Source organism: Thalassophryne amazonica, chromosome 16 (assembly GCF_902500255.1).
Source record: "Thalassophryne amazonica chromosome 16, fThaAma1.1, whole genome shotgun sequence".
Classification (NCBI taxonomy): Eukaryota; Metazoa; Chordata; class Actinopteri; order Batrachoidiformes; family Batrachoididae; genus Thalassophryne; species Thalassophryne amazonica.
In genome coordinates this window covers 16,590,868-16,609,952 of record NC_047118.1, presented here as the reverse complement: position 1 = coordinate 16,609,952, position 19,085 = coordinate 16,590,868, and the positions used below count along the sequence as shown (strand labels likewise).

Genomic DNA, 19,085 nt, shown 5'->3' with positions numbered 1-19,085 from the left:
TTGGTTTGTGCTCTGACATGTCAACTGTGGGATCTTATATGTAGGCAGGTGTTTGTCTTTCCAAATCATGTTCAATCAACTGAATTTACCCCAGGTGGATTCCAGTTAAGGTGTAGAAATATCTCAAGGATGATCAGTGGAAACAGGATGTCCCTGAGCTCAATTTTGAGCTTAATGGCAAAAGTTGTGAACACTTATGTACATGTGATTTCTTAGTTTTTTTATTTTTAATAAATTTGGAAAAAAAAAAACAACAACTTTTTTCACATTGTCATTATGGGATATTGTGTGTAGAAATATGTGGAAAAAGTAAATTTCATCCATTTTGGAACAAGGCTGTGACATACAAAAATGTGGAAAAAGTGCAGCGCAGTGAATGCTTTCCGGATGCACTGTATATCTGAACTGAGACAGCAAAGTCTTGCACAGTGACAGGACATTAATCTCCCAGTTAGAAAACGGCGAGTTTATGCTGCTTCACTTTTCTTTTCATTTTGGTTTAATTACTGAACAAACAATAACACAAAAAAACCAAACATTGTAAACATCGTACCAGTACAAAAGCACGTCGCGAGATGTGGTCAGAAAACACCATGACAGTCAGCAGCACTGACAGCCTTCATTCTTCTTCCATGGATTTCTCAATCTCTTTCAGCCTGCGGACAAACTCCTGAGCCTCTCTGTCTCCAATGCGCGCATCCAGCATTCTCATGATTGGTTTCTCTGGAGGGGACAGCAAACAGATGAAATTAGTTCCTACAGCTGACACAAATATCTCCAGATTGAATGGCTTTTCATGTTGCATTGGACACAAAATTGGAAACCCAGACCTAAACCCTCTGGTCTCTCAAGAAGCCAATATTACACTATGTTTGCAGGGGAGGGGAGGAGAAAGCCTTGACATGGCCTGGAGTTATATATACCACTGGGTTTACTGCGAGACAGATGGAGGATGACAGGCTGGACACTCTTGCCGGTCGCTGAGGCGTTTGGTCTCCCTGGCCAGCAGAAGTCGCTAAGCGGGGCCACAGCTTCGCCGGCAAAATCATTGGTGGAAAGCCAGTCATAGTCCATGACAGTGAATGCCAAACAGGCAAACCTGTGTCTGTACTGCTCAGGACTGACATGGCTGCAAGACACAGTGTCAAAATGAATTAATCACAAGATATGTCAGCATTTCCATGATTATTGCTGTATGATGGTGGTTATGTATCATGGTGGTGATTATTATTGTAGTTGCTGTTACAGTGGTGGTTGTGATGGCTGTTAGCGTACTTGTTGTTATGGTTGATATCATTGTTCTTATGGTTTTCATGATGGTTTTTGTTATGGTGATTGTCATGGTTGTTGTTATTATCGTTGTCATGGTGGCTGTTGTTGTGAGTTTATATGGTGGCTGTTGTGGTTGACATGGTGATTGTTATGGTTGGCATGGCTGTCGTGATTCTTACGATGGTTGTTATGATTTTTGGTTGTTATGGTAGTGGGTCTTATGATGGTTATTGTGATCATGGTGGTTGTTATGAAAGTTGTTATCATGGTGGTTGTTATGGTGGTGGTTGCTATGGTTGTAGTGATTGTTATGGTCATAGTTGTTGTGGATATAATGGTGGTGGTTGTTGTGGTGTTTGTTGTGAATGTTATGGTGGTTGTTAAGATGGTGGTTGTTGTATTTGTTATTGTGGTGGTGGTTGTTAAAGAGGCTGTTATAGTTGTAGTGGTTGTTATGGTAGTAGCTGTTGTGGTTGTTGTGGTGTTTGTTGTGAATATTATGGTGGTTGTTGTTATGGTGGTTTCTATGGTGGTGGTGGTTGCTATGGTTGTAGTGGTTGTTATGGTCATAGTTGTTGTGGATATAATGGTGGTGGTTGTTATGGTGTTTGTTGTGAATGTTATGGCGGTTGTTATGATGGTGGTTGTTGTGTTTGTTATTGTGGTGGTGGTGGTTGTTAAAGTGGCTGTTATAGTTGTAGTGGTTGTTATGGTAGTAGCTGTTGTGGATGTTTTTGTGGTGGTTGTTGTTATGGTTGTGGTGGTTGCTGTTGTTATGGTAGTGTTGCTATGATTAGTAATATTATTATGGTTGTTGCTGTTGTTGTGGTGGTTACTAGGGTGGTGGCTGTTGTGGTATTTGTTATTATGGGTGTTGTGCTTATGGTAGTAGTTGTTGTGGTTGTTATGTTGGTGTTTGCTGTGGTTGGTATGGTGGTAGGTGTTATAGTTCTTACAATGGTTGTTGTTATGAAGGTAGTTTTTTATTATGGTGGTTGCTATGATTATTGTTATGGTGGTTATTATGGTGGTGGCTGTTGTGGTTGTTATATTGCTGGATGCTATGTTGGTATGGTGGTAGTTGTTATGGTTCTTGGGATAGTTGTTGTTATGAAGGTGTTTCTGTATGGTGGTGGTTGTTGTGATTGTTTCTGCTATTTATTATGGTTGTTATGGTTGTTTTGGTGGTGGTTATTGTGGTTGTTATATTGGTGGTTGCTGTGGTTGGTATAGTGGTAGTTGTTATAGTTCTTGGGATAGTTGTTGTTATGAAGGTGTTTTGTATGGTGGTAGTTGTGGTTATTTCTGCTGTTTATGATGGTAGTTATAGTTATGGATGTTTTGGTGGTGGTTGTTGTGGCTGTTATATTGGTGGTTGCTGTGGTTGGTATAGTGGTAGTTGTTATAGTTCTTGGGATAGTTGTTGTTATGAAGGTGTTTTGTATGGTGGTAGTTGTGGTTATTTCTGCTGTTTATGATGGTAGTTATAGTTATGGATGTTTTGGTGGTACTTGTTATAATGATGACTATGATGGTGGATGTTGTGGTTTGTTGTTATGGTGATGGTTGTCATGGTTGTTGTGGTAATAGTTGCTATAACGGTGACTGTTGTTACTTTAAATAGGAAAATGTAAACTAACAATACAGAAGAATAGTACTAAATGAAAAAAAAAAATGAAATTCATAGTTTTAAAAGACAAAGTTGTTTTTTAAAACAGGAAAAATTACCTTCTTGCTACTACTAATTTAATATACTCTACTACTAATTTAATATACTCAAATAGACCAAAACAAAGAAACAAACAAACAAACGTAGGATCATGATATTTATGTGACAGAAATTATACATTCAAATTTCTAACAGGGTCATGTAAAGAACAACAAAACCAGGACAATATTACTCACAAGTAAAAGAGTTCATCAAATACGGGGTGCAGTGTCTTCAGTTTGACTTGTGTGCGCTGACTCTTTGCCATGGGGAACAGGTGGTGAGGACAGAGCTCCACGATGACAAACGGATCGCTCAGCCCTGGGTGGGAGCACAAAATAAGAGAAACAAAAGGAAAGCTCATCTTCAAAGGGAGACTCCTTCATAAATGTTCAAGTAAAAAGCAGTACTCCCAAAAACGTTCAGCCAACTGCCACTGTTTTTGTGTTTTTAAAACCGAAAACAATATGGGGGTACTGCAGGGGCAAACACCTATCAGCACCTAACAGGACATAATAGCTCCAACTCTTAGACCTCTAAATATATAAAGTGTTCAAAGCTACTTGCTTTTGAAGAGATAACTGTAAAATTGTTGTTAATCCACCTTTTACATTTAAATATGTTGGGACGGCCCTGCTCAAAAAGAAATTAGACCTAAAACAGCTCTTTTAACGTTTTTCTGACATACATAAGTTGCAAAAGTCCCACACAAGCTATTTGCACATATGGACTTTTGTGGCTTATGTTTTGTCTTTGATATTAGCTTTCTTCTACCCCTTAACCAATTTCAATGGGATATCCCCATTATTTAGCTCTGCACAAAACTGTTTTTTTGTTGTTGTTGTTGTTGTTTTTATATAAAAATTCTACATGTGTATGTTTTTTAAAAAAAATATATATAATTTCAAGAAAATGGACTGTTTTGCAATGTTGTAGTTGCTTCAGGTTTCAGCTGCCCCATTTGTGTACAGAGGTTCCAGTGCAGATCCACATCCAGAATTGGCACAAGTTTTACACTGGATGTGGTTCCTGAAGCAACTCCAGGTCTACATGGAGAAACACACACACACACACACACACACACACACACACACACACACACACACACACACACACACACACACACACACACAACACACACACACACACACACACACACACACACACACACACACACACAGCCCCTGGCCTTTTTAAACAGTCTCCCAGCCAAGTAAATTTCAATTTTCAATTTAAATTCATTTATATAGCGCCAAATCACAACAGAGTTGCCTCAAAGCGCTTCACACAGGTAAGGTCTAACCTTACCAACCCCCAGAGCAACAGTGGTAAGGTAAAACTCCCTCTGAGGAAGAAACCTCAAGCAGACCAGACTCAAAGGGGTGACCCTCTGCTTGGGCCATGCTACAAACATAAATTACAGAACAATTCACAGAACAATTCATGGACAAATATATAAGAAATGCTATTGGCGCACAGGACAGGAGGATCGCCAACATGAATACAACTCCCATCTCTGGATGGAGCTGCACCATAAATAGAGAGAAAAAAACAGAATGAGGCATCAGAAAAACAAAAAATACTGTATAATTTGCCAGCATTAAACAACAAGAAAAATAGAGAAATACTAAGGTGATCGCCGGCCACTAGCCCTAAACTTCACTAAAAGACCCAGAATTTAGGTAAAGTTGAGGCCGCGGCCCGCTCCAATTACCAATAAATGAATTAAAAGAGTAAAAAGCATAAAACAAAACTGTACCAGTATGCTAGCCATATGAAAGGGAAAATAAGTGTGTCTTAAGTCTGGACATGAAAGTCTCCACAGAATCTGACTGTTTTATTGACGCAGGGAGATCATTCCACAGAACAGGGGCACAATAAGAGAAAGCTCTGTGACCCGCAGACTTCTTATTCACCTTAGGGACACAAAGTAGTCCCGCACCCTGAGAACGTAAAGCCCGGGCCGGTACGTAAGGTTTAATTAGGTCAGCTAGGTAGGGAGGTGCCAGTCCATTAATAATTTTATAGGTTAGTAGCAGAACCTTAAAATCTGATCTCACTGGGACAGGAAGCCAGTGAAGAGATGCCAAAATGGGTGTAATGTGGTTGTACTTTCTGCTTCGTGTCAAAAGTCTGGCTGCAGCATTTTGAACCAACTGGAGACCCCTAATGCTAGACTGCGGTAAACCAGAAAATAGAACATTGCAGTAGTCCAATCTAGAAGAGATAAATGCATGAATCAGGGTCTCAGCATCAGCCATAGACAGGATGGGATGAATCTTCGCTATATTTCGCAGGTGGAAGAAAGCAGTCCTAGTAATATTTCTAATGTGGAGGCCAAAGGACAACGAAAGATCAAAAATTACCCCAAGGTTCCTCACTTTGTCAGTGTGATGTATGACACACGAGCCGAGGCTGAGCGTTAACTGGTTAAATTGATGCCGATGTCTCACTGGACCAAGAACCATCATTTCAGTCTTATCAGAGTTTAAAAGTAGGAAGCTGCTAGACATCCAACTTCTCACTGCTGCAAGGCAATCTTCTAAGGATTTTATGTGAACGAGATTACCAGCAGTTATCGGCATGTATAACTGAGTATCATCTGCATAGCAGTGAAAGGTAATCCCAAAACGCCGCAATATGTGCCCAAGGGGTGCTATATAAAGGGAGAAAAGCAGGGGCCCTAAGACAGACCCCTGTGGAACCCAAATTTCATGTCACTAAGGTTAGAGGTAGTGTTACTGTACAAAACACAGTGAGAAAGACTGGTCAAGTATGACGTCAGCCATGCAAGGGCACTCCCAGTAATCCCAAAATGATTTTCCAGCCTATCAAGTAGAATATGATGATCCACTGTATCAAATGCAGCACTGAGATCTAACAGCAACAGAACTGTAGTAGTGTCCGAATCCATTGTAAGCGGATATCATTCACCACTTTAGTGAGAGCCTTCTCTGTGGAATGATATTTTCTAAAAGCAGACTGCAGTGGCTCAAAGAGATTATTCTCAGTAAGATAGTCTACGAGCTGCCGTGACACCACTTTTTCCAGAATTTTAGAGAAAAATGATAGATTTGATATCGGCCGAAAGTTTGTCAAGTACTAATCAGATCCTATCCTGCATAGCTTCTGCAATCTGGCGGGATCACATGTACACAGAGCAGACTGTCAGTATTATTTTGCAATGTTTTCAAAATTAAAAAAATCCCTGGACCAACATTAGCATGAAAGTGCAATATACATTCACCGGCCACTTTATTAGGTACACTTGTTCAGTTGCTTGTTAACACAAATAGCTAATCAGTCAATCACATGGCAGCAACTCAATGCATTTAGGCATCTAGACTTGGTGACACTCAAATAAAGCATCAGAATGGGGAAGAAAGGGGATTTACATGACTCTGAAGTGGCACGGTTGTTGGTGCCAGGCGGGTTGGTCTGAATATTTCAGGAACTGCTGATCTACCGAGATTTTCATGGACAACCATCTCGAGGGTTTATAGAGAATGGTCTGAAAAAGAAATGATATAGCTGTATGCAGTGGTGGGCACAGTTCCACTAATCTGCTAACCTCTAATTAGTGAAGCTAACTTTTTATTAGTGGATTCGCTTTTCAGCTACCTTCAAAAACCATCAGCGAACCAATTAGCTTCTGCTAAATTTAGTTACAATAACTTTTAGACTGCTAACATTTTTTTACATAGTTAGGAATGGTGAAAAACATTTATAAACCTGTTGGCTCCTGTCTGCTACATATTTTGCAGCAGTGAGGTAGCTGAGAGTAGCTGAGCTCAACTCTAGCCCAGCAGAAGGGGCCTAGCCGCCAGACTGCCACAAAAAACCAAAAGTCATAACCCTTGACACAGCATACAGTGGTGCAGCCATGAGGCAGATGTCTTGAAAAGTAAAGCAGATTTGACTTATGGTTTTGATTTATAAATCAAATTAATCTGGATAGAATAATGATATTAATGTCAACTCCTAAAAAGGACAATGTGGAAATATAACACATATCTGTTCATTTTAAAATAATGCACAACCAACACAAGTGAATGTAATGTGTGTTGGTGTTTACAAATAAATGTGCTTTGTCATTTTTTTCATTTGTAAAAAATATGCATTTGCAAAACCGAAAAGTCTGTTAAATTGTGATTCAGGTCGACAACCATGTGTTATAACCGGGGTCAATATGTATAGAACAGTGCCATCTACTGGCGTCCGGTTATATCACACAGTTGTCAAATCACAACTTAACAGACTTTTCAGTTTTGCAAATGCCTTTCTTTTAATAAATGAAACAATGACATATTTTACAAAAGCACATTTATTTGTAAACACCAACACACACGTCACATTCACTTTGTTGGTTTTTACATAGAATGAATTAGTCAACCAATCAGTATGAGTGGAGGCTCAGTTTACCCATAATCCCTTTGGGCATATGTGCGTTCATGTTCAAATCTTCAGAATTAGTGCATTATTTTAAAATTAACAGATATGTGTTATATTTTCACTTTGTACATTTTAAGAGTTGACATTAATGGAGTTATTCTATTCAGAATAATTTGATTTAGAAATCAAAACCATAAGTCAAATCTGCTTTACTTTTTAAGACATCTGCCTCACGGCTGGATCACTGTATGCTGTCAAGGTAAATGATGCTTCATTACAGTAGTGAGCAGAGCACATAAAGATAGAAGCGCTGACTCACTGGCTGTGTTTGGGTTTGTAATCACCTTTGATTCTATCAGAAGTATTGTTTAATCTCAAAATCAGCTTGTTAGTAGCTGAGAGTGTACCAGAGACAATACTGAAATTTTTCAGTTAGCAGCTGTATTTTTTGATGGTTTATTGGTTAGCGTTATAAAAGATAACTTTCAGTTAGCTGATCAGCGGTTATCGAAGCAAATTTTTTGGTTAGCTGTGCTCACCACTGGTTGCATGAATGAAATGCCTTGTTGAGGTCAGAGGAGAACAGGCAGACTGGTTGAATGGGCAACTGCATGATGCCATCATGTTAATATGGACCAACATCTCTGAGGACTGTTTCCAACACCTTGTTAAACCTATGCCACAAAGAATTAAGGCAATTCTGAAGGCAAAACAGGATTTAACCTGATACTAGCCAGGTGTACCTAATAAAGTGGCTGGTGAGTGTTTGCTTTTGGGGGAGCACTTATCCTCCAAGTTCCCTGAACATCTGGTTATAGGTTTTATGCATTTTTGGTGACAAGACAGCAGTCTGGGGCTAAAAACTAGGATTCTGAGCTGGTGTTTTGCAATTCATTCATCACGAAGGAGCTCCGTGTAGTTCTTCTCACTGCACATTTTTACCGTTGGCATCCAGAGGTATGATATCTGCTGCATGCAGGATCTCCACGGTCAGTCTCTGCTCTGAGGCATCGTAGTAGCACTTCACACTGATCCGGCCGTAACGGGTATGTTTGAGTGTTTTCTGAAATAACAACAGCATTTTGTCTTTAAAATTATTTATGTAGTAAAGGCTGCATTCTGCAAATGTGTTTTTCCTTGTTATTTCCTTTGCTTATCGCTTTTCTCCGTCAGGCTTTTTAAATGTATTTATTTTTGCTACCTCTTTTATTCATTCAAAATGACTTTATCTCGGATTTGATCTCATCTTATCCATGCAGCACTTTGGTGCGTGTTGTTGTTAAACTTGCTTTAGAAATACGTGTTGAATTGTTTTATTCAATTATTCAGACAAAGGCACATTTTCAGAGATAAAACAACAAAGGATGGCTTTATGTGCAGCTCAATCAATATCCTTCTATCCACTTTAGAACTCAAATATTGGCTCAGCAAGTCCAACGAAACTCACCTGATGGGAAATCTTCTCCAGATAGTACTGTTCAATCAGCTCAAAGGAGTGAACATTTATTGAGCTTGAGCTCCTCCTCCAGACCCTGAAGCAGTAGGCGGGTTGTCAGAAGGGAGACATATGAAAAGGCCCAGTGGGTAGGAGGACTAAATGGAACATAAAAAGGCAAGTGCGCTTCATTTTTTACCTTGTAGTCTCCACTCTTCATGTCTTCCAGGGACAGACCTTCTCCTTTGACATGGAAAAAGTGTAACAGGGTCTGCCATGTTCAAAAAAAAAAAAGATTTTGATGTAAGTTTGAAGAGATCACATTTCATCTTGACTAAGTCTCAGTGTAGTAGGAGGACGTGTTGTTCACACAAACAGGATGGCAAACAAACAAGACGTCTATCTGCCAAACACTAAATTGAGCCCATGACGTTTCCTGAAAATCTGTCATGTTTCCTTCCAGCTGGACAAATTGGCAAACTATATAGCAGCTCTCACATAGTCATTCATGAGGGAACTGAATTTGGCACTGAACTACTAACGAGTGACTTCATAAACGTCTGATGTATGCTAATGAGTGCATACAGAGCCAATTAAGGGCGTTGGTGAGAGCAGAGACGATAACCTTGGTGCTACCGTAGTTTGACACTTTTTAAAATCATAAATGCTTCAATTGTTCTGTTGTGTGCAAAGTCCAACTTGAGTAACAGTAGAGTGCGTAGCTCTGGCAAAAATATATTGTAAAAACTGTCAAATTTCAATTTCTAGCAAAACTGTAGCCCCACCCATCACACTATGGAACCGCCTTTTAGTCTTTTAGTCTTTAGGCAGAGAACTGGTCCAAATGTGCCACGTAGCCAAAATGTTGTAGGGGACATTTCCTCACAATGCAAGGCAACCCAATCTCACGCCAAGTTTATGATCACATCACGAAAAGTGATTTATATTAGTTTGTGATACCATCACGAAACTGAGTAGATTTTCATGAAGGTATCACAAAATTTGGGGTGACGGGGGTGGGTGTGTGTGCATGTCATTGGGGTTATGCTTAAGGTTAGGGTTAAAATTAGTGAGAGAAGAGTAACAAATGTAAATGTAATACATTGTGTGATGGTATTTAAAAAAAAAGCCATGTGAGACTGGCCTGTGTAAGTGATACAACTCATCTGAGTCTCCCTAATTAACCACTCCTGTGACACAAAGTCTTTCCAGTGCTACCCAGGATTTCTCCAAAGAGATATTGTACCAAAGACAACCCGTTATCACCTTACATCACTGGTTGGTATCCAAGTCTCATAGCCGTACATTAAGACAGGTAGCATCAAGACCGTAAAGACTTGGACCTTTGTTCTCCCTCGAATATATTGGCAGGGGTGGGACGAAGTCACCAGCAAGTCACTCTCAAGTCGTGAATCTGCACGTCTCAAGTCAAGTCCCCAGTCAAGTCTCAAGTCATAATGACCACAAATTTTTTGCAAGCTGACTTGAGATTTGACTTGAGACTTGCAGATTGATGACTTGAGAATGACCTGACAGTGACTTCACCCCACCGCTGTATTTTGGTATATTGGTAATACTTCGATTTAGCAGCTCATGACATGATCATCACAGTTTCCTGATCTCAAAAGCTGAGTAATCAGAGGCATGAATGTCACAACCAAGTTAAGAGAATGAATTAAGAAATAGGTCACTCATAAATTTGAATTGTCCAGCCAAAGCCCTAAAATGTTATGAAATAAAATGCAATAAGCGCTGACCTCCACCGTGTACTGGAAGCGGTTGTAGAACTCCACCTGAACTCCTCTGTTTTCTGTAACCATGTCCAGGATCATCCGCAGGAGCAGTTCCCACATGCTTTGAAGAACTCTACAAGATGGCAGACATAATAAGACACCCACAGGTTTGTGTTTAGCAGCACTTCTAAATACACCCTTAGACCCTCACTTGCCCTCGTGCACGTTTTCATAGACGCTAATAGCTCGGTAATGATCAGTTATAGCACAAAACATGCCTGAAGGGTGTTGTTATTGAAACACTAATACTTATACGTTCACAAAAGCTGACTGAATGGGCTGGTACACGTTTTTGTCTTGCAACAGTAAGCAGATAAAATCTTATTTTGTGAATAAAACATATCAACTACTCAATTTTATGTAGGGATGGGTATTGATAAATTTTATCAATATCGATGCCATTATCGATTCTGCTTATCAATCCGATGCCTTATCGGTTCCCTTATCGATACCTCGTGAATTTTGTACTAAAACGTAAGCTTTAAAGGGTTTTCTATGTTATTCATTGAGTCTTAAAATAAAGTAAATATGAAACATTGGTCACTGTATCCTTGATCTCTGGACATAAATAAAATAAACAAAACGGTGTTCGCTTTGAAGTTATTAATTCAGACTGGATTCTATCGTTCTAACTTGACTCGTCAGAGAGCCGTGCAACGTTGGAGCTGTGTGGAACAGAAACGGAGGATGATTCTCGTTTCTTTCTCACAACAAGACAGGAGTCCCAGTTAGTAACTTTAATCCCACAAAAGTGACTCACGATTGACATATTCAGGGATGAAAGTGGTGAAAAACAAAAAAGATGAAACCCAAAATTACCCCCCAACACCACCTGCATGAAAATGTTTGAATTCTAGAAGCTCTGAAATGCAATCTGGGACTATTCCAGATGATAAACTGGAGTGAGTGCAGCATCCATGTAGGTAAGAAAAAAAAAAACAACTTTCCTTATTTAAATTCATTCCAGTAGTATTCTGCTCTTACTAGGATGCAGCAGTTTTCTAGTTTGGCAGATAGTTCTGGAGGAAATCACTGAAGAAATTAACATATTGAAAATATGGTTTGACCGAAACAAATTGCCATTAAACTTAAATAAAACAGGGATGAAGTGGAAGTGTAAGAGTCACTAGGTGTTCACAGGAAACACTTATTTATTTCTGTATGTATGTATGTATTTATTTATTTATTTATTTATGTTCATTGTTAGTTGGTTTTATATTTTCTGTTGTGTTTCTATTCAGGTTCTTTTGTCTCTTTCTCTAAAATTGTATATAATAAGTATATATTGTATATATAATCATTAGATTATTATATATAACAAAAATAAATTTAAGAAATATTACAATTTGAAAACAAATGCACTCCGAATGTGATGACAGCTGCAACAGCTTAATGCTAAGTTTTAACATTGAAAATGCCACAGACATGCTAACGCGTAGCATCGCTCCCGTTTTAAGTTATAAATACAGAAGACCATAACAGGTCGGTTTTAACATAGAAAAGGTAAATAATACTCACAGATGTATGCTCTTTAGGGTTTTAGCGGGGGAAAATTAAGCGAAAGAAAGAATAAACGAAGCAATAGATCGAAGCATTGCTTCAATCTGCGAACCACTGCTTCGATTGGTTCAAGGTTCAAAGCAAAGCCGTGCTGCAGAAAAGTTGATTACAGACCCGCTGCAGGGTCCGTAATCAATGTAGAGAAATTATAATTTTCCTGACAAACACCCCCCAAAACAATGGCCACACTGAAGGACTGATAACAGAATCGTTAAGCACAAAGCTTATTGATGTCGGTGGATCGAATCATTTCTTAACAATACCCGAAAGGAACCGGTTCTCGATACCCATCCCTAATTTTATGATGCCTGTTGTTTTTTTAAATGATTTTACATTTCAGTTGTATGCTGATGATACTGTGTTATACTTGAATACAAAATGCACTGCATGCAGTGTATGTTTTTGCATGCACAAATTCTGACACCGAAATTGTTATATTTGATAAAGCTAAATAGTTATTGTAATAACTGCATATTGTTAAATAAAAGCAAATATGTTTTACACAGACAAGGGAACAGTAATTACTTGGTCAGATTCTCCTTTACGAGCATGTCAGTGAGGATGACCATGTTATCTTGTAAGTACTTCATAAGAGGAGAGACAGCCTGGAAGAAAGTATTAATAACTCAACATTACTGGTGCTACAAAAAAATCATGAAAGCAGGAATGAAAGTTGCAAATGCAGCTGGCCTTACTTCATCATTGTTGATTGAGTCCGGAGAAAGGCTAATGTGCTGGATGTATCGCCGCAGCTCAGGCATCATCTGTATTGAAATATTCTCAATATTCTCTCATTCTTACAAATATGCATACAATAAAGCAGTAAGATGAAATAGCTTTTTGAAGTATTCACCTAATTGAGATTTTTTTTGTTTTTTTGGGTCCGGGGAAGAGGCGGGGGTGGGTCGGGGGAGTTGCCATTGCTTCATGACAAAAAAAGTCCAACTACCTCAGAGAATAATTCTTAAAGTAATGCTGCTTAACCTGAATGTGAAAATAAATCTCTGCAACAGAATGTAAATGAAATACAAAAAATAAAAAAAAAATCACAAAAATATCAAGTAATTTTATTTTCAATGTTGTAAAAAAATATGTAGGCCATAAGGGCAAGGAATACAATTGTAAATTTATTTTTGGATGTTAGCCCATCTTATTTTCACCAAAAGTTAACTTCTGAAATGATGAAACAGTCGAAACCTTGTCACACATTTGAACAACTTCTCTCGCCATCTAGTGGGCGATGTTAGCATTGCCTTGCTTCTGGTACATTTCCTACTTGAAACCCAAATTTACTGAAAAAGGCATTTATCAATGTCAGAAATGCATGTTTTTGTTTTTGTTTTTTGGCACACAGAGCTTTGACCTCCCAGTAATAAGGTATAAAAATTGGATTTTGAGAGTTCATGGTCTTGAGTTTTAAGATATGATAGTTTGCTGGAAGGGTGGACACTAGAGTGGAATTTCTCCTGACAAGCACAATTTACACTTGTGAATAAGCATTACAGCCAGTAATTTTAATCTACTTCTTACTGATTTTTTGTTTTATCTATAAATGACTATAATTTTCAAGAAGATTACTATACTACAATTTTCATTTAGAGCACAAATTTGGTCATTCGAGTCCTGCTAAGACTGATCGATCTGAGGTGGGGGCAATCAGGTGTCAGTCAGGTTTCAGTCCTCCTCCTCACCCAGCAGTAACTGGGGCTCCTGACTAATGCCCCTTCAAACGTAGTACGAGTTTGGACGCCGTATGGTGAAAATGGCGAAACAACGCAAAACAGTTCCGAATTAGCCCACGAAACATTGTGCCGAAAACACTGCACCGACGGGCCAGCGTGCATGAACCCGGTGTGAGAGTTCATGCACGTGCCGGTGTCGGTCGAGCAGGAACAGTGCAGGTGCACCACATGGTGCTGCTTATGTGGAAGAAATAAAAACCAGCTGGTACATGTCGGAACCACATTGCGACGCTTATGTGGATAAATAATAAAATAAAAACCAGCCGGTACCTGTGGGACCAATCACAGCGGGTGGGTGAAGTCTGCACAGAGGACCATGGGATGCAGCTTACCCCCATGGGGACATCTACATCTACAGATGTAGAGACAAAGCCACCTGCAATCCTCCGAGACTCACCCACCCTGCGCACTGTCTGTTCACACCCTTCCTCTGGAAGGAGGCTGTGCAGCATCCGGGCAAGAACATCCAGACTGAAAAACAGCTTCTACCCGAATGCTGTCAGACTGTTGAACAGTTCAACATCCACCACCAAACTGTGAACATTGCACTACATGCACATTGTCACCTTCTTAATACTCTAACGCTGCTGCTGCTGCCGACCCTGTGCCTTGTAATTCTATGGCCACAGGGGTGCGCATATTGTACATTGCAAAAGTTTATATTGCAAAAGTTTATACAGTAGGTGTTGTGTGGTGCCGCTGAAGAGGAGGTACTGCTGGCCCACCACCACCAGATGGCGCCCTGCTTGAAGTGCGGGCTTCAAGCAGGAGAGGGCGTTATAGCAACCGGGAGTGACAGCTGTTACTCATCATCAGCATCAGCTGTCACTCATCCACATCATCACCACCACCTTAAAGGCCGGACTGCAACTCCACCTCCCCGCCGAGAAATCAGCTACCATTCAGGTAACCTCTCTGCTGACTTACATTAAGCAATAATCTGAACTTCTTTGCAGCCGTTTTCCTGTGGTGTGTCCTTATCTGTGGGATTGGCATTTGGTGTGGACTATGACGGCTTCGCCTCACACCCCAAACCAGATAAGTGGTTAAACAGGAGCTGAACGAGTGTGTGATTGGAAGTGGAGGTGCTCCCTCCTTAAAGAACACAGACTGTGGGATTACTGAGTGAGCGAACTCACACTCATCAGTACTGTCTCTGTTCTCTGCCAGCAGTACCAGGTCTGACTGCTGAAGACAGTGGCCACCTTGGGGCACAGGGCTTGGCGGCTCCGGTGTTCTTCAGATCCGTTGGTGATGGAAGCTGTGTGGGATCCGGCTCTTCTCTCGCCAGACGTCTTCTATCGTCGAGCCTGCCCACACGTCACCTTGTGTATAATTGACATACCACCATATTGTTATTGTCTGTACTTCGTTGTGCGATTCACAACATTAAATTGTTACTTTTTGGCTTATCCATTGTCCGTTCATTAACGCCCCCTGTTGTGGGTCCATGTCACGACACTTTCACAACAATAGGTTAGGTTAAAAAAAAAATTGTCCGTTAACTACACCAAGACCTGGAGAAACTGCATTTCGTTCTGCCTGTAAGGGTCGAGTGACAATAAAAGTGAGTCTGAGTCTGAGTTATGTGGAATAAATAATAAAATAAAAACCAGCCGGTACCTGCGGGACCACATCATGCTGCTTATGTGGAATAATAAAAACAAAAAGAAAAAACACACCACCCGGGATGCGAACTTGCTCCTTTCAAAACCTCTGATCCGCATTCAGAGACTTTACCACTAAGCTACGGAGCTGAAAGCTGTCTCATATCAGGAAGGACATGGAAGTATTACAAAAAAAAATTAAACACGTGATGACCCATGGTCATAGACATACAGTCATGAAATGACATATCACCTGGAATTTGGCTGACACCTGCCGCAAGAGGGTGCGATGGGTTCGCATAGCACACACTTCGTCTTTCAAGCGCTTGTGTGCACAAATAGTTGTAGCAACAGGTGTACGAGCCAGGTATGATTCTACACGGTTTGCACACGATTCCTGCGTCATGTGCACTAAGTGTGCACGTCGTCCAAACTTCGCACTATGTGTAAAGGGGCCCTAATAGTTGGTTATCACATATAATGTGGAGAGGTAAGGATCTGGCCACCCTGCCTCATCATGCCGTGGCTCGGCACATATGCTATTCTAACCCGCGCATCCTTGACACTCAGCAATGAGTATATAGCCTTTACTGCTACTGTGAAACTATAAATACTGTGAGCAATGAAACAGTTATTGCAAAATGTGTGTATATAATGAAGCAGGTATCTCTGTCACATAGTAGTCTGTAGTAGTACACGATGAATATATTAGGGCCTCTTCACACATAGTACGAATAAGTACAACTCAGAGTGACTCACGGCGGAACACCTCATATGAGTGAACCATGAAAACATCGCGCCAACGGGCAGGCGTGCATGATGCCGCTGCGACAGTTCATGCATGCAGGAACACAGTGCGAGCAGCTGCACCACATTGTGCTGCTGATGTGGAGAACAATGAAACAAAAACTAGTTGTATAATTAGTGAATATCACTGGATTGATATAAATAATACATAAAAAGGGGTGCAATACAGAACCCCCCGGTTAAATAACCCTGGGGTGCAACACACGCGCACACATGTGAGACACATGCACCACATGTGTGGATTTTTGCAACTCCACAGTCGTGAGGGCACTTAGACAAATTTCACATCCAGCTCGACAGTGATTGTTTGCTGACTGTTGTTGTGTTGACAGTGCGAATGGCCACACATTTTCTAAGTGCCATGTCAGCGGTGTTAGATGTTCGTGTGTGTCAGATGGAATTTGGCTGACACCTGCCATGTGAGGGTTCAATGGGCTTGCACAGCGCATACTCTGTCTTTCAGCTGCTGTTGTGTGCAAATACTTGTAGCAACAGGTGTACGAGGCGTTACAGGCAGCTATGATTTTACACGTTTTGCATACGATTCCTGCTTCATGCGCACTTCATGCGCAAGTCAACCACATTCATACTATGTGTGAAGGGGCCCAGTCATCAACTAGTCAACAACTAAATTTTACATTGAATGAATTAAGCCAATTTTGAATCTTCATGGTGAAACTCAAATGTGACATTTATTTTAACAAATATAAGCACAAAATCACAAATGCAAAAAACAGCATTAGCATGAAGACAATACCTGCATTCATTTACTAGGCATTGGTGCCCCGTTTGAGCCGACTAACTCACCTGCTGAGGTTCACACACTTTCTGCACTGAGTGAAGGAGGTGTGCAAGCTCCAGTAGGTCTATTCTTTAAAGGGTTAAATGAGCTTAATAAATGGCTTTCGACTAGTTGACTAGTTGGACATTAGCTCGTCGTAGTAGTCGACTATTATGACTAGTCATCTCATCCCATCCCTAGAATATATAGACTGGGGTTCAATTCCAGGTGTGTGTTTTCAGGCTACTTGCTGGTGTCTTTCAGCAAGACACTTGAGTAGCATTGTTCCAGTCTAGTCTCAACAAGAAAACTAACCTGTGATGGACTGGCAGCCCATCCACATGGAGTCACAGACTCTCATCCACTTCACACTACAGTATCCAGGAATAAGCAAAGGTCCGATAGGCCTGAGGGCCTCGATAGGATTGACTTCTTTACCATTTCTGCATGTAATGAATTGTGCAGTTTTTAAGTGGCATTGAGTCCACAGAATGTTTTATTTTTACACACACATATCAGCAATGGATTTTACGTGTTAAATTACTGAATGGGGGACTTTGCATCACACTTTGAGTGCATGTATTTGTGCACCACCTTGTCAGTGAGCAAGCTCATGAGGCGCTTGGCTTCCCTTTGCAGGTCCTGATCCACGTTGAAAAGCTGCCCGTTCAGAGCTTTGTAGACCTGATCCTTCCCTTCGGCACCGCAGGACTCCTCCATGGCTCTCTCCATGCCTGGCCAGTCCAACTCCTGGGGCAGGCGAGTCAGGAAAACCCGCACGTGCTCCGTGTTGTTCAAGGTGATGCAGAGCTAGCAGAAAGCAGGAAGGAGCAGAAGAGGAGAAACAGAGGATGGAGGTGGAAAAACAAAGCAGGAAAAGAAGCAGGGCTACAGAGAAACGGAGGGATGGGATGTGAGGTGACGTTGACAAGGGAGACACTGCTTTTATTTGTTTGAGTGTAACATTTCACTGAGCTGATCTCCAGCTGAGCCCCACACGTTGTCGGAGAGCCAGCGCTCGCTGACAGTTTCTTCCCGCGTCGCTGCACCCGCCCCAGGTCCTGTCTTGCTACAGGCGTTACCTGCACTGTGAAGCTCTTGTGGTCTCGCCCCAGCTGGTTCCTTTCCATCTTGCGTGTGATCATCTCTGAGTAACAGACAGCTTCACTGCAGAAATTCTACCAAACAGACATCGACACGGTGTCGATTTAATTCGATTTGGGTCATTTTCCTGTGTGATCTGTTTTGTGCACTTTTAATGTGATGCGCCTGAGTGTGGAGGAACTGGAAGTAGCACTCACGTCTGTCAAACGAGTGACGAAGATGAAGGCCCCCGCAGAGTCTGGCCAGGCCAGCTGGAGCCAGATCTCGCGTACCTGGCTGAAGCATGCTGTCACTTCCACTGCCGAGGTGCTGTGCTTGGTGCGCTGTATCGGCTCAAACTGCATCCAGGACAGAAAAAATACTCTTAAAAGTGTGATGATAAACACGTGTGATTCAGGAACAAACATCCGCAAAGTACTTCTGTTGCACGTGATCACAAACTCAGCACCTGCGAAGAAACTTCCCTCAGAAAAACTCAGGTGACGGGACAAAGAATCCAAATGCTGCGTTCAAGACGACGGTGAACTCAGGAAGTCCACCTTGAGCGTGTGCATTCATTTGATCAGCTCTGAGAATACGATTGCCTGCAGTAACACATTGGAGTGTTGTTGTTGTTGCCTTTACAAGGAACACAAATGTAAGTTATTACAGCTGCTTTCCGCAAGTTGGAAAATGTCTCAGTATTTTCAGAGTGAATTTCCACTCGTAGTCTTAATTCAGTGACGATATCAATTATTGCAGACATTTCTGCAAAAATTGAAACAAGAGTAAAATCAGTAAAGTAGCTAAATTCAGTGGGGAGCACGGTGGATTAGTGGTTAGCGCTGTTGCCTCACAGCAAGAATGTCATGGGTTCGATTCCCACCTGTAGCCTTTCTGTGTGG

At 41.0% G+C, this 19,085-nt stretch overlaps 1 protein-coding gene across 1 annotated transcript in view; it reads right to left on the bottom strand.

Moving 5' to 3' along the window:
* Window positions 1–310: 310 nt before the first annotated feature.
* baiap3 (BAI1 associated protein 3) overlaps window positions 311–19,085 on the bottom strand; it is a 127,825-nt gene continuing 109,050 nt past the window's right edge. Inside the window, 13 exon segments of the mRNA XM_034190164.1 lie at window positions 311–723; window positions 924–1,129; window positions 3,178–3,301; window positions 8,315–8,435; window positions 8,820–8,867; window positions 8,869–8,904; window positions 9,007–9,078; window positions 10,565–10,673; window positions 12,686–12,765; window positions 12,856–12,924; window positions 17,692–17,907; window positions 18,180–18,275; window positions 18,399–18,539. Of these exon segments, the coding sequence (XP_034046055.1) occupies window positions 620–723; window positions 924–1,129; window positions 3,178–3,301; window positions 8,315–8,435; window positions 8,820–8,867; window positions 8,869–8,904; window positions 9,007–9,078; window positions 10,565–10,673; window positions 12,686–12,765; window positions 12,856–12,924; window positions 17,692–17,907; window positions 18,180–18,275; window positions 18,399–18,539 (1,422 nt within the window). The 3' untranslated portion in view covers window positions 311–619.